Below are 16325 nucleotides of genomic sequence, written 5' to 3' on the forward strand. Positions count from 1 at the left end.
TGAGGCATATGCAGATATCACAGCTCAGGGGAAAAAGGAGTTGGGTTGTGCTTATAGAAAGAGCTTCTAATTTTTCTTAACTATAAGAACAAATCCCTAATGTATTTTGTACAGGTGCACTGTTGCTGTATGGAATTATTTTTCTCATAATAACATTTTAAAATTGTAGGGATCATCTGTTGATCGAAGTCAATGGAGAGAGCCAACTAGAACGTCTGATGGCTTATGTTCTCTTTACGAGGCAGCTCTGTGTTTATTTGAAGAGGTATGTCTTGAAATGAACTTTGCCTTAAAGGTAACTGTAGTTTACTCCCCCTCACACATCTGATCGGTGCATGTTGGTGGGTATGGTCTAGTCTCTACTGAGTTACTCTGAAGTAGAAGAGGAAGAAAAAAAAGAAGTGAAAAACTAAGTTGTAGAGAAACAAAGTAATTTGGGCAAGCAGATGATATGGTGATGGATGATTTGTGGTTTAGGCAGATAAATATATTAAGGGGAAATTAAAATTGCCTTAACATTGTGACTACATGAAAGTAAATGAAAATGCTACTGTGTAATAAATCTCTCATTTTAATAGGTTTGTCGAATGGCATCAGACTACTCAAGAACGTGCGCCAGCCCTGACAACATTCAAACAGGTGATGCTCCCATTGTTTCTGAGACCTGTGAAGTGTATGTTTGGGGTAGCAACAGCAGCCATCAACTGGTAGAAGGAACTCAAGAGAAAATACTTCAACCCAAGCTTGCTCCAAGTTTTTCTGATGCACAGACGGTGAGTGACATTTATAGTGGTACATTATGTATGTAGTGGTTAACAGCTTCATAGTTATAGTATGAAATTGGAAAATAGTACTTTATTTTTGAGTGTCAGTTGCAATGAGGGTATGATGCTCAAGAACTAAGCACACAAGTTACTTAACTGCAAGTATCTTACTATTTTTATTGATGCCTGGAAAAAACATTGTTTCTTTTTTAATGACACATACAGATCAATATCCATGTAATAAGAATAACTGAATTTCTAACTTTCTATGAAATGCATTTGCAGAGATTGTTTGTAGTTATTTTTTAAACCGTTGTTTAGAAGGTATCTTAACTATTCAATCTTCTTTTCCATTGGTGGTTTTCACACCAAGGTCCCCTAGTATAAAAGTCTAAACCACACTAACTGCTGGCTCAGCTACCCTGATTAGCTTTCTGAAAATCAATATACAGTATGCTCTTTCTGCTCTCAGTCACAGATTCTGCAGTTGCAACTTAGCACTTCTATTGGTGTGTGACACAATAGAATAGTTTGCTTTTCTGTTACTATATTGGCTTTGCATTGTTGATTTAAGTAAAAGCAGTTTTTTGGTCACTAGACAATTTAGGTATGTTTTCTGAAATTGTTGATGTCACTGATATATTTTATAATATAGAGGACTTCAGGACCAGGCATTGTAAAGATAGTTTATGCATTCAAAAAACTTTGTTTAAACAAAACACTAATACACAAGAGTGGAGTGAGTGATCTGAATGAATGAGTTACTCTCCAGATAGTACTGTATACATCCATACAACATATTTATGTGATTTCCTACTGGGATAAAGAATTTTTTCTTCCACCTTCATTGACGATTTTTGTAGGATTTGTCTGTATGAAGAAGTTACTTCTCAGTAAATGGGTGTCACTGTGCAGTCCACCACCTGCTTTGTGCTGTTTTATGATGTGGACACTCAGTGACTTTATGCTTCAGATTTTAACCTGATTGGCACTTCTGGTGTATTAAGATTCTTATAGGAAATTATTGCAGGGTTAGTTGGTTTGCTATTAGGTTATTCTTCAGCTGTGCACTGACTTTCCAATAGAGAAAAGTTCCTATTTCTTAAAAACATTTGTTCTTATTTCTTTGGTTTTTATGGAATTAAAATGCATAGACTGAAACAGTAGTGGATTTTTAGTATTTTTCATACTTCTGTAATGTTGCCACTTGGTGCTGGTTAAAATTAAGCAAAACCTACAGTGCTATACCAAGCTGTTACTTTATCTTTTTAATCTTCAGAAACTAAGATACCTGCAAAGACTGTCCATTTCTACCCGTGAATGTTGGAGATCTGAAGGCAGCCTGAGTTCTTTAGTCTGTAGAAGAGATGCAAATAAATAAAATAGATTAATCATTATTTACATCCTTTACCTCAATAAAGTAGATTTACTAATAAAAAAATTTTCAAGAATTTGATTTTACTGCTGAAGTCCAAATTCTCCGTAATTTTTACATTATATGAAAAGGTTATGTAAAGCAACCTGACATTATTCTTAAAGATATAGATTTCTAGACCTACATGTTGATTTTACATTTATCTAATCTTTCTTTTTTACTGTTTTAACCTTTTTGTTTATAGATTGAAGCTGGGCAATACTGTACTTTTGTTATTTCTACGGATGGTTCTGTTAGAGCCTGTGGTAAAGGCAGCTATGGGAGACTAGGACTGGGTGACTCCAATAATCAGTCCACATTGAAAAAATTGACTTTTGAGCCTCATAGGTCTATTAAAAAAGTGTCATCTTCAAAAGGATCTGATGGTCACACTTTAGCATTTACAACAGAAGGGGAAGTCTTCAGCTGGGGTGACGGTGACTATGGAAAACTGGGACATGGAAATAGTTCAACTCAGAAATATCCCAAACTTATTCAGGGTCCTCTGCAAGGAAAGGTATGTTTTGTATAGTAGAACACCTGTGTTTGTTCTGGTCAGTTGTGACATTATGTAAAATTTGAAAAATATAAAATCTTCAGAAAAAGTTCTGTGTTTTATCTAAACTTCTCTTTGAAGCTGGGTCTGCTTTCAGCAAAGCACTAAAACTTATGGTTGCCTTTAGGCGTGTTATTTGGACAACGGTATTGTCAGTAAACCTTCTCATAGTTGTAAGAGTAAAACTTGCTCGTGTGTTTTTGCTGAAGTGCAGTGACATTCCAGGTGATGGTTGCTTTTATTAGGTTAACGTTAGGACTTTTCATATGCAACTTCTTAGTGGCTTCATTTGAAAAGTGGCTTTGTATTGTCCTGCAAAGCCTTCTCTTCCCTAACTGTCTGTTTTGGCCAGTGTTTTAAACAGCTGCTGATGCTTCTTTTTGCTGCTGCAAGACTAGGATACGATTATGTTAAATTTCCTTGATAAATAAATCATGACCAGTTTATATATAAACTTGTCTCTTTGTGTACTGATTTCCACTTATCAAAGACTAAATAGAAAAGATTGCAAAGATTAATTTATGTAGTTGCTCGATGTGAGTGAACAAATTGATTTACATAGACTGCTTCTGAAACTTGACTTTTGTAAGCTTTGACTTCCTATTCAATTTTTATAAAAACTTGGCTTTTATTTTTGCATGTAATGTAGGTTGTTGTATGTGTATCAGCTGGATACAGACATAGCGCTGCTGTTACAGAAGATGGAGAGCTGTATACATGGGGAGAAGGAGATTTTGGAAGATTAGGTAATTTTAAAATGTCATGAGATGCTTTTGGAAGAATTCATGTGTCTGGAAATGATACTATACATGTGTATGCCTTGTTCTCTTATGGTCCCCTCTAAATACACATAAACATGCACACAGGTGTTGTATCTATATAGATGACTATTAAAACTAATGCAGAGACTATTTAAAGATTTTAATGCCGTTAATTTTACAAAAATTCTATTTTTTAAACAGTTGCCTTTATTTGTAAGTCTATATATGATTGCCACTGCCACTTAAATGTAAACAGTAGACATTTAAAATAAACTGGAAGTCTAGACAAGCATGATCTAGTGACACTAGAATGGTTCTTTGGATAGTCATGAATAACTGGCTAATAATATCAAGGATCTGATTCTAATGTGATATTAATAAGGATACTTGAAATTATGTTTGCCAGAATGGCTTAATGTCACTTTAATACATCTAAAAAGTTAAATTTAACTGAAACAAACCCCACAGTATTTCTACTTGCTAAAAGTTCCCCTGTCTATTTCATCAACTTTGCTGTGCAGCTGGTATGCCTAGTATAAAACCGCCCTTCTCAAGCAGGTTCAGTTGAACCAACAGATTTTTGCATAGAAAATTGCTTCAAACTGGGCTTTAGCTCCTGTCTGCTGTCTCTGCTTTGAATGTCATGATCGTGAAGTAGAGAAGTGAAAGCAAGTAACTGGCAGAAGGTGAGGACAGTGTTTTACAGCTTAAACTGTCATGGGTGTTCAAGGTAATCAGTAGAAGTGGTAAGCCTATCCTTGCTGTTAAGAAAAGAACTCTGGGTTAAAGGTTTAACCTACAATTTTGGGGGGAATTGTGGAAATGTTGAGTTTTAGGTTAACGTGGGGTTATTATGGGCTTTGGGGAGCTTGGAGTGTGCAATGGTGAGTTCCAGTGTGCAGCTAAAAGGTAGCATTTAATTAGGTCATAGTAACTTGTTCACATTTAATCAGTTATGGATACCACGTAGTATCTTTTCCCTCTGTTCCCCATTTTTCTTCTGTATCTGCAGAATTTCTTTAGTTTTTTAGACGCATAACTCATGCTTATTGTGAAGTAGGTGATACTGTAATGTATTGGGTTTCTGCAGAAAGGACCAGCTAGGATTGTGATTGTCTAAAAACTAACTAGATTGCTGGTTCTATTTGTCTGTGCATTATGTATGTTGTATTGACAGTAGTACGAGAGTGCCCTTATTTTACCTTCCTCATGCTGTTCAGGCTACCTGCTGCCCAGTATTAGGTAGTATATCTACCTAATCAGCTAGTATTAAAGGCAGTTGTACTAGTAATTCTTTTTATTTCTTTTAAACTAGGTAGAAAATAGTCCTATGATTTAGTGGCAGAAGGGTACGAACAAGCGTTCTGGAGTATGACTTACAAAAAATGAAATGTTTGTTAAACTTACTCTACAGATCTCTTCCATACCTTACTACAACTCTTTCCAAAAGGGCAGATATTAAAATTTGTGATAACTACAAAATATATTGGTTTTGCAAAATCTTACTGAATTTACAAACCATAAATAGCACTTAAATCTTCACAAAAAGAAAATATATTTTTCTTTTTTCCTTAGGTCATGGTGACAGCAACAGCCGCAACATTCCAACTTTAGTAAAAGATATTAGCAATGTAGGAGAGGTTTCCTGTGGCAGTTCACACACAATAGCTCTGTCCAAAGATGGGAGAACAGTATGGTCATTTGGAGGAGGAGATAACGGTAGGTTAAACCTAACATTTTTTATAGTAATTTTCGTCTTATTCCATCTACCTCATAGCCTCAGTACTCTCTGCAGTTTGGGTGTGGGCTGTTTTTTTTTTGTCATTTGGTATCTGTTCAAGAAAAAGATTTTATTATATCTAGATACAATATTCAAATTTTAACGGCAAGATTATAGACTTTAAAAACAGATTATCCAAAGGAAGAGAGGTTTCACAGAGCAGAAAGCTGAATGAATGCATAAACAATTCCAGAAAAAATGCTTTGCTGATAACTTTCAAATAAACTCACTTACTTGATATGGCAATAACTGTATTCATGTCTAAAACCTGTTGCATCTAAACTGACTCTTGAAGAAGCATCTCCCATCTCAGAAATGAAGGGCTTCTGAGCTTCATTGCCAGTAGATGCTTTGTCAAAGACAGAATAATTAATTTTCTACTATTACCATATTTAGCTAAATTTGGTTATGCTATTAGATAAAATTTAAAACTCAGATTAAAATTGCTGTATTATTGCTTCCTAGCCTCGTGTGAGAAGAGAGGAAAATGCGGACTACAGAAAGGTCATAATTAAAGTGGTGGTTAATAGAACTGGGTAGGAATTTGAATTGCATTTGAAAGCCAGCTCTGACTAGTGGATATAGAACTGTTCCCAGTCCTCTTTCTCCCACTTTCTGTAATGTCAGTTGAAAACAGAGTTTGTAACAGGACAGACATCTTAACCGTCACAAAGTATTGGAGTTTGCACTTCTGTTTCAGTAAATTACAAAGAACTTGGCTTTCGGACATTAATAATGTGGTACTAAAATATTGTTGGAGAGCTAAAACATGAATCAAAGCATAATCTTTGTAGAAATTATCAGTCTCTGTAATATATTTCACATTTGATTTTGTTTTTTCTCCTTCATTTTGAGGAATATTTTCCTGTCAGCACACTGACATGGTCTAGTGACAGTTTTTGAGGGCATTGATTGAAAATGGTAAAGTTGTGGAGATAAATACCTGTTTTCAAGAGAAATTTTGAGGAGGAATAGGGAATAAAATCAATGTTTACACAAATGCATACAGCTGTTAATTAAAAGCAGAAAAGTTGGGGTTTTTTCAAGTCACTTTATAAACCAGGAGATAAATTTTTTAATATTTTTTTTTTGGTCAAATATGAAAAGGTTTAGTGCTTTGGAAGGCTTTACTAATTAAACAGCATGCAATGATTAGTGTAGATATATGGAACTAATATTTCAATTTTTAAATACACTAGTTTATTATAGTGTTTCCTGAAGTCTGTAATTACTGCAATTGAAAGAAAATAGGTTTCATAAAAACTGTGATAAGTTTTAATTTTAAAAAGATACTCTGACACTTTTGGAAATCCAAAAAGCATTCTTTTTGGGTACTTCTAATTGTTGTAGTTTATGTATTTAAAATACCTTCCACTTGTGTTTCTTCCTTTTGTAGGCAAACTTGGTCATGGTGATACAAATAGAGTATATAAACCTAAAGTTATAGAAGCCTTGCAAGGAATGTTTATTCGAAAAGTTTGTGCTGGGAGCCAGTCTTCACTTGCCTTGACATCAACAGGGCAGGTAGGCAAAAACAAGTTTTTACTCAAGTGATGAAAATTAGTGAAGATGGTGTGAGTTCATTATTCCAGCATTTTTTATTTCGACTGTTGAGAAAATATTCAACTAGTACTTAAATATTAGTAACGTTCTTAATTAGACTGAAGTGCTGAGATCTTAATGCGCTAGAGTAATTCAAAAAGTGCTGAAGAGTCATGTAAAAGCACACTTTTCAAGAGTCTTGCTTAGCCATAGCAAATAAGTTATTTTTAGGTTAATAAACGTAACGAGCACAAAACAAAATGGGATTTGGGAAGCAAAGTGGGTTCTGGAAGAAAAAAGCAGTTAAATGCTTGCAATTTTTAATGCATTAACCAACTCAGGTAGTTAGTATTTTTTTTTTTTTTAAATATATGTGTATTTTAGAATATAGGTATTACCTGAAAGTTTTATTTCTAATCCAAAAAAACTCAGGAGAGCTTGGAGATAAGTATTTTGGTGGTAAATGAGGGCCCTTACTGGCATGATATATATACACGTAACACAAAGCATTTCTACACGTGTAACCTAACTGACCACCCCTGCCCTGTGATCCAAAGGCAGTGGGGTTTTTAAAGCATGGATTAGGAGTGTTGAAGTTTCCTGTAGCCGTTCCTTTCTTGCAACAGCCTCTCCATTGATGTGCTCTGTGGCCAGTGATCAGAGCAGTTGGGGGGAAGAAATATAGATGATATGAAATGTATGTTAGAGTCATGAAAGTACTGCGCATGTTTTGTCGAATGTGTAATTACAGTTATTGTGCAAGTGGTTATCTGGTATTTTGTTTGTTTGTGGTCACTAATAATACAGATTTGACATACTGATGTTTTGGTTGTTTGCTCTAGGTTTATGCATGGGGCTGCGGTGCATGCCTTGGTTGTGGCTCTTCAGAGGCAACTGCTCTCAGACCCAAGCTTATTGAAGAACTGGCTGCTACAAGAATAGTTGATATTTCGATTGGTGACAGTCACTGTTTGGCACTTTCTCATGGTAAAAAGAAAAAGGTGTAAAAATACAGTTGCTTTGGTCAAGAGTATTATGTATCTCAGGTTTTGTTTTCTACTTTATTTATGTTTATAGATAATGAAGTTTATGCTTGGGGTAACAATTCAATGGGACAGTGTGGTCAGGGAAACTCTACTGGTCCCATTACTAAACCGAAGAAAGTAAGTGGTTTAGATGGAGTTGCAATTCAACAAATTTCAGCAGGAACGTCTCATAGCCTTGCCTGGACAGCTCTTCCAAGGGACAGGTAACAATGACATTGGGGTCAGGTATCAATTCTTTTTACGCAAATCCACTTTAGGATACGTGTAACTCTTTCCTGAAGGTGGTACCCACGTCATGTGTTTCAGGTGTTCTGTTTGTAATGTTTTGGACTGGAGAGTTGGTTTTTTTTTTTTCTCCCTCTTTCTCTCTTAATCTCTTTCTTCCTCTTCTTTCTTCTTTTTAAACTGTTAAGGATTACAAGTGAAAATACACCAGCACCAAGGATTTGTATATTAGTTCTTTGTATATGAAGATTTCTTTCCTGCTGCTAGACAAAACTACCTCTGTTCACTAAAAATTGAAGAGTTAGGCAGTGGGAGGAGGAACAACTCATTAATTTTTATTTTGTGCTTCTTTATGGGTTAGGCAGTTTCCATTAGTATAACAAGGAGTACACTAAGCATAAGACTTTGGGAAATGGGAAAGTTCAGGCAAATTACTGACGTGGATTAAACATCTTAGCAAATTTCATGTTAACCTAAATTAAAAACAGGTACCTAAGTAAATGGCTTGGTTATTAATATTCAATAACAGAAATAATATGTTGTTACACCAAAGACATGAGCAAGTGATTGAAGTGAACTGGTAAGCTTCGGATTTATATGAGGACTAACACAAAGGAATAGAAAAATTTAATATTTGGAAGATAATTCAGGAAGAATTTCAAATGCCCTGTTTTTAAGGGAGCTATCTTAGAAAAAATAATTAAGAAAATAGTGAGACTCTAATAGTACTAAGTGGTACTACCCCTTTTGAATTCTGCCTTTGTTGTACCAAGGTCTCTTTATAATCTGGCATTTGTACTAAAACCAGCTTTGTGAGTACTACTTTTGTATGAATGAGATTAAATACATATGGCTTTATAGCATTGTAGGTATTTGTGTTCATAAATGAAGAGTGTTTTATTTATAAAGACGTTTACAGAAAAGAGAGCAGAAAATACCTTCAAGGTTCAGGAAGTTAGTTTGTTAGTATATTAGTTTGTTGTAAAAACAAACATACAAAAAAATTGGTTTGGTCAAGTGTCTACTCAACCTACTTACACTGTTAATTTATTAAAGCAATTGGAATATTTTCAGTAGTTAACTTATTTTGATGTTTGATTCCAGGCAGGTTGTGGCATGGCACAGACCCTATTGCGTAGATCTTGAAGAAAGTACCTTTTCGCATCTTCGTTGTTTTCTTGAGCACTACTGTGACAAAATTAACAGTGAAATTCCCCCTCTTCCTTTTCCTTCATCAAGGTATATACAACATATGCATGTTATAGGTTTTTATAAATATTTTTCTTTATAGCAGTGATACATGGCTTAGTCCTGCTTAGTCTTTTCTTTAACAAGCATAAGTCTGGTTTGTTTACTCTTTCAGGTGCCATTTGTTTGTATAACACATGAGCTTTTCAGTGCCTCAAATGTAGCAGGATATTTTGTCTGGAATTTATTTTAATAATGCACTGAATTAAATATTTTCAGTGTTATCCTTTAAAACACATTTTTCTATATAGTTGAAATGCATTTACTATTTCTGTATGTTAGTTCTGCTTTGCAAGTTCTTCCTCCTGTAACCAGTTTGAGTGGATGCTTACTGACTCTAATCTGCTGATAAACTTAGGCAAAAAACCCTCTTTGAGTGATAATCCATCAATCCATACTTTCAGTTATTGACTAACACATGTATGATGCTCAGACCAGGAGAGGTATAGTTGCCATTGTATTTTGTGTTGGGATCAGTGCTCTGATAAAACCCTGTTTCTATCTAAGGAAACAGGTTATTTTTCTACAAGTGTTTTTAGCATGTCAGTGTGGGCTATGGCAGCTCAAGGTCTCTGATCGCCTCTGGGGAAATAGAAATCATTCAGAGTGCATGAAAAACTTCTTTAAAGGTCTTGTATGACTCTGTTGTTCAGGTTACGTCAAGTAGTACAACTGTTTTCCATCTGAGTGAAAAAAATGGAGAAAGGCAGTTTAATTTTTTCAGGAAATGATTTGTTTATGAGACTTCATAATGAGGTGTAGCATTACAGTTACAACAGGTTGCTTCTGATATAGACAGAGGTTAGTAGTAGGCAATTTGGGGTATTTAATGATCAGTTCCACGTGGGTTGTTTTATTTATGTATGTAGGTATTTATTTATTTAAGGATATTCCATTAGTTTTGAAAATGCAAGCTGTGTCTCACAAACGTGAGATTCATAGGCATGAAATGTCACTTAGGTTTGAAATATGTGTTCAAGAAGCATTTTCGTTGCTTCAGATTTGGGGAGCCTTTATGCACTTCCACAAATTTGTCTTTTCTGGAAGGTGCTTCAGAAAATGAAATGCAACAAAACTAAGCCTATCTTGATAGTGCCGTGTTGACTAAAACAGCCTCTTGACAAATAATCAATAATCAGTAATTGTTATTACAGCTTCCAGATGTGAGTCTTTTCACCAAAGGTGATGTTTTAAATGTATTGCTATAAAATAAGAAAGCATGGATGTTTCCTCACTGACATTTGCGAAAACCACTATAAATATCAAAGATCCTTATGAATCTTTTTTCCTTGCTACAAAGTTTTTCAAAAGTTTTTTTTTTCAGACTAGAAATTAACATCCTGACCTTTCATTTTTAATCTGATTGTTGTACTGCTAAATCTTGTAAGAGAAGATTACATTTATTACTCCTCAAAAGGTTTATTTTTTCCTTTACGTGAGGAACATATTTGTCTGTCTATTAGTGTATTTTGGGATGATTTTGCCTCCTAGTTCATGGGACTAATTTTCTAGGCTAAATGGCTCTTGGAACCATTGTCCACATAGACAGTTTTCTCTGTTCTGGTTTTGGTGTTTGTTCTTTGAAGCAGATTGGCAGTAGGTTTTCAGAGGAGTTTCTTTAAAGTGCCAGTTAATTTACTTATCTTTCTTGTATACAAAATCAAATGAGAGTTAAAAGCCTTGTGCACAAATAAGTTGAAAGGGAGTAAGGCTAATAATCGGAGAGACTAACAGGGATTTTTTTTTTTTTACAGGGAGCACCACAATTTTCTCAAATTGTGTTTGAAGCTGCTTTCTAATCATCTGGCACTTGCACTGGCTGGAGGTGTAGCTACTAGTATTCTTGGCCAGCAAGCTGGTCCTCTTCGAAATTTGTTGTTTAGACTGATGGACTCTTCTGTCCCTGACGAAATTCAGGAAGTAAGTAATGCTTTTTTGTTTACATGTGAAAATTCTACTACCCTCTCTTCTTTCCTTCTGTGATGTTGTAGTTAGAGATTTCTCTGACTTCCTGAACTTGGCAACCTGATGAACATGATTCTGATTTACCGGTTTTACTCATTAAAGTTAAAATATTTAATCACCATCGCTGTTTTACAGTGTGAAACAGGGAGAGGGTGTTTGCATGAGAATTTCAAAAAGCTGCTTTTATTTGGTGACGTTTTAATTATTATTGCTTGTAATAATGAGCCTGAAATGGTGGTGATGTGGATTGAGTAACTAACTTACTTGAGTAACTTCTCCTAAGATGGCAGTCTTACAGGAAATAGCAACTTAAAAAATTTTTTTTGTTATTTTGGCAATATGTTGGTCTCGTTTCACTCCTTCAGTGGACAGCATATCTTTGAATCACAGGATAAAAGATTAATGTGCTATTGTGTGATAGAATTCTGATGTTAAATAAAATTAAGTGGATGTTTTGGATCTATCATGTACTTCCCCCTGCCACTGAAAAAAGTATTTTCTGTACTCTAATTTTAGGTCGTAATCGAAACTCTGTCAGTAGGAGCAACTATGCTACTTCCACCATTGCGAGAGAGAATGGAATTGCTACATTCTCTTCTACCCCAAGGTCCTGATAGATGGGAAAGTTTATCAAAAGGACAGGTAAGGGCAAGTAAAAATATGATGTGCTTTGAAAGCAGTTGTAGGTTGGGTTTGTTTGATTTTGTTTGTGTTTTTACGTTTGTTTGTTTTTTTGTTTCTGTTTTTGTGGGTTTTTTTGTTTTGTTTTTGTGGGCCGGTTGTTTTTTTTTTTATTTGCCAGAACATTTGGCACAGTAAGGTGAGCCTCGTTTGCAGAGTGTAGGCATGTTATTGGTGAGATCCAGTGCAAAACCCAACTTAAAAAAACTGGTAGCCTGGCTAAATGAGAATCTAGTGAAGTAAGGAGCACTACATGTTTTCTCAAGTGAAGCTTGACGACAGAAAGGTTAGTAATTGTGTTAGAGTAACTAGACAAGTTTGAAGGTTAGATATTTTTGAATACTAGCCTGATTTAACAAGTCTTGGTAACACAAGATTAACTGTTTTCTGGGAAGAATACTTGTATAATGCTTTTCCTCATTTTACCCTACTTTGCAAAGATGACTGGAATATTCCTTTTTGCCTTTTTCTTTCCTGGATGTAAAGAACAGGAATTAATGCAGGTTAAGACACTTGCCCAGTATCCTACAAATGGAAGGAAAGAAGTTCAAGGAACATCTGTTCCTCTCCTTGAGGGAAGTAGGAACTGAGGCTTCAGCAGTAGTCCTAGGTTAAAAAATGAGAGAAACTATTATTCAGTTCTGTACACGTAGGATCCTGGTCAAATCCTTTGTTTTATAAACTGTGGAATAGACTGGTTTACACTGACTGAAACTATGAAGAAGAATCTTCTGATTCTAATTTTCTAAAGATTTCTGAACACTAGTATCAGTTCAGACTAAAACCACTGACAATTGCTACTGTGGAGCAAGTTTAGGATTTTCAGGAATCCTAACAGGCAACACTGGGAAACAATACTGAAACTGATGGCGTTACTCTGCATCTGCCCCCTCCCTTGGTCTAACATATGTTTGCCCTGCTTTTTACCCTGTCTGCCACCTCCCTTGGTCTAATGTATTCTTGTCCTGCTTTTACCCTATTCCTTTTTCCTATGTGTAGATTAGAATAATTGCTCTTGCCCCCAACCACACCGCCAACCACCCCCCCCCCCCCACCCCCCCCACCCCCAAAAAAAAAAAATAAATCAGATAACTAGAACAAACTGGAGAAAGGATTTGGTCCAATGTCTAATCTCTCTCTTAATCTCAGATTTTTACTAGGTATGATCATATAATTCAGTATATTTATCTGTTCTCCAATTCTACAAATCTTTAGAAAAAACTGGATTTTTTTGGTAAAGTCCTCCAGCTTATTTTCACGTTTCATTAGAGTATTTTTATCGTGTAACTATGCCTGATACTTTTTTTCCTTGTTAGCTTATTATTTTATCTTCGTTAACAAAGAGTGTTCCTTATGTCTAAACATTTTTCCGTAGAGAATGCAATTGGATATTATTCTGACAAGCTTGCAGGATCACACCCATGTAGCTTCCCTGCTTGGCTATAGCTCACCATCTGATGCCACAGAAACTTCCTCATTATGTATCAGCTATGGAAATATCTCTGATCAAACGTATGCTGTCCAGAGCAGTCATCCGGATACTCATCTAGCTGAAATCTTAATGAAGACTCTTCTAAGAAATTTGGGATTTTATACAGTATGTATAGGCCTTGGATTTATTTATTTATTTTCAAAATGGTAATGACTTTTGAATACTATAGAAGGGTTAGTTGTTTTTCCCCACTTTCAGAAAATGGTGCTTTTTGTTTATCTAAAGTACCATTGCCCTTTGTATTTGTCCTGAAGTGGACTAAAATAAGTTAAATCATCTCTAACATTATGGATCTAATGTTGTTATAGTGGTATTTATTGTTTAACTTGGCTTATGTAAATGTAGATGGTTTCATATCAGACTAAAGTATTTTATTGCTCTTACTTTGGTTTCAAAATATTTTGGAAGAATGTAACACATTATGTAAGTAGATTGTGTAGAACCCTTTTTGTCAGTATAATTTCTGCCACCAGAGGAACATAGGCAGACACCAGAAATGTCAATCTGTTTAATTAACCTCACTAGGATAACTACCTTATAATAGTTCAGCAAGTACAGGTCAGCCATCTTACTCTACATAGTGTGTCAAACAGATTGTTGTTCTTAGCTGCATAGCAGTAGAGGCTGATGAACAGTTTAGGGGAATGTAAAAGCAAGTAATACCCTCACCTTTTTATTCAACTAGCCTAAATGTAACAGTGGAAAGAAATCAGATGCTTTTACTTCTCTGGCATAGTATCCCGGTCTCCTGAGGGTGAGGGCTGGTAGTTTTTTGTTCTTTTCTCTAAACCTCCACCAGCCATCTAGATTGAGCTATCTACTTCGAATTTTCTACCTGAAACTAACTCAGTTTTTTCGGTAGAATTCAGAAGAAAGTCAAGCAGCAATCTACCATCTGCTCCTTTTATTGCCATGCTAGATAATGCAACGAAGGATTCTAATCTGAAACATTTTATGTATCAGCCTGCAATAAATTTTGAAGGGTTATTACTTACTTTAACGTGTTGTGATTTGTGGGTCAGGGTGGGGAGTGAGCTTTTTCATCCAGTTATCCTTGGTGAGTTGAATGAAAAATATTTCTGCATCTGAAAATACCCTTTTTATAATAGAAATGTTCGCCTGACAGCTATCACAATTGCTATAGTGACATTCTAAACGATTGTAGTTTCAAGTTTGGTTATCCTGTGATCCACTTGACATTACCCAATTCCTTTGATAATCTCAGGTGCGCAAGGTAAAGGTAAAAGAGTTTATTTTTAAGGTGATAATGAAGTGTTACAGCATTTGAAGACAGAGTTAATTGCTCTCTTTTCCCCCTTTTTGTCTTACTAGGACCAAGCCTTTGGAGAACTGGAAAAAAACAGTGATAAATTTTTACTGGGTACATCATCATCAGAAAACAGCCAGCCTGCTCATCTTCATGAGCTTTTATGTTCGCTGCAGAAACAGTTGCTGGCTTATTGTCATATCAACAGTGTTAGTGAGGTGCGTGTCCTTATTTTTATCATTGGGGGGGGGAATTAATTCAGTATGCATGAGTGCCAGAATGTTGTAAGATTGCTGAGGAGATCTTCTGTGTAGGTGAAAGCTAAAGAGATTTAAATAATGAACACCTTAAATACATTTACAGAATTATTCTTCTGTTTCGTTGTTTGTTTCCTTCTAGAATTCCAGCAGTGTGGCACTGCTTCACAAACACCTTCAGCTTTTATTGCCTCATGCTACAGATATCTATTCCCGTTCTGCAACACTGCTTAAGGAAAGCTCTTGGAATGGTAGTGTTGGGGAAAAACTGAGAGGTAAATGTTCCTTGAAAAATCAGTAATGGTGGCACCATAAGCTTAAGGCAGTTCTTGTTTGTTTAGATCTGAATAATAAAATACCTTATTTTCCCTATATCTGCATAAAGTAGACATTCCAAGTCTCCCCCAATGGAGGAGATTAAGAGTCCACCCCAGGACAACATCTGTTTCATGTTTTCGATATAACATTTTGTATACAGGAAAGTGTAGAAGTAAAATAATGAATGGATTAATAATTATTAAACAAACCCCCCAGTTCAACATGTACAGTTGAAACATTTTGAGACAGCTGGGATACTTATACGCAGTTCTTTCTGACTTGTTAAATTGTGCTTGGAATATAATTGTATTCTGAATTATAGTTTGGTGGTTTTTTTTTTCTTTTTTTTTTTTTCCTCTGTAGATGTAATTTATGTATCGGCTGCTGGTAGTATGCTTTCTCAGATTGTCAACTCATTATTGTTACTGCCTGTATCAGTAGCTCGGCCTTTGTTGAGTTACCTGCTGGATCTGTTGCCACCTTTAGATTGTCTTAATAGACTGTTGCCTGCTGCAGCCCTTTTAGAAGATCAAGAATTACAGTGGCCACTTCATGGTAAGTGTAATAAATAACACTTTTAATCTGAAAAATAAAGAATGGCATGTCACCTTTTTGTAGTGGAAGTTTAACTTTCCCTTTAAAGATGGTGTGCTTTTTTTAAGCTAAGTGTCTTGCTATATCTCCTTTTCAAATTCTTAAATATATTAACATCCTTGCTGTGAATATTTTGAGCTGCAGGCAAACTTCTTTATTCTGTCAACCCAGAATACATACTGATTTGGGTGGGAATCCAAGAGCAGTATGGGAAATATATATTGAACTGAAAATACTAAGCTTGTAATACATTAAAATACCATTCTTTACTTGTAAAAGAAACACTGATTTTAGAATCATAGAACTTCTCAAGTTGGAAGGAACCCATAAGGATCGTTGAGTCCCAACTCCCCGCGCCTCGCAGGACTGCCTAAAACAAAACCATATCACTAAGAGCATTGTCCAGACGCTCCTT

General features: G+C 35.4%; 1 protein-coding gene across 12 annotated transcripts in view; it reads left to right on the plus strand.

Moving 5' to 3' along the window:
- Nucleotides 1-16325, plus strand: part of HERC1 (HECT and RLD domain containing E3 ubiquitin protein ligase family member 1) — a 118334-nt gene that overhangs the window by 29751 nt on the left and 72258 nt on the right. For all 12 annotated transcript variants that reach the window (XM_075100026.1, XM_075100025.1, XM_075100024.1 and 9 more), the window contains exons 3-17: nt 170-265; nt 579-773; nt 2384-2695; nt 3384-3480; nt 5071-5214; nt 6672-6799; nt 7660-7804; nt 7895-8066; nt 9193-9327; nt 11091-11256; nt 11818-11943; nt 13358-13579; nt 14807-14959; nt 15141-15273; nt 15680-15871. In XM_075100026.1, the coding sequence (XP_074956127.1) occupies nt 170-265; nt 579-773; nt 2384-2695; nt 3384-3480; nt 5071-5214; nt 6672-6799; nt 7660-7804; nt 7895-8066; nt 9193-9327; nt 11091-11256; nt 11818-11943; nt 13358-13579; nt 14807-14959; nt 15141-15273; nt 15680-15871 (2416 nt within the window). The remainder of the gene's footprint in view (nt 1-169; nt 266-578; nt 774-2383; nt 2696-3383; nt 3481-5070; nt 5215-6671; nt 6800-7659; nt 7805-7894; nt 8067-9192; nt 9328-11090; nt 11257-11817; nt 11944-13357; nt 13580-14806; nt 14960-15140; nt 15274-15679; nt 15872-16325) is intronic.

This window comes from Phalacrocorax aristotelis, chromosome 7, assembly GCF_949628215.1.
Source record: "Phalacrocorax aristotelis chromosome 7, bGulAri2.1, whole genome shotgun sequence".
NCBI classification, from domain to species: domain Eukaryota; kingdom Metazoa; phylum Chordata; class Aves; order Suliformes; family Phalacrocoracidae; genus Phalacrocorax; species Phalacrocorax aristotelis.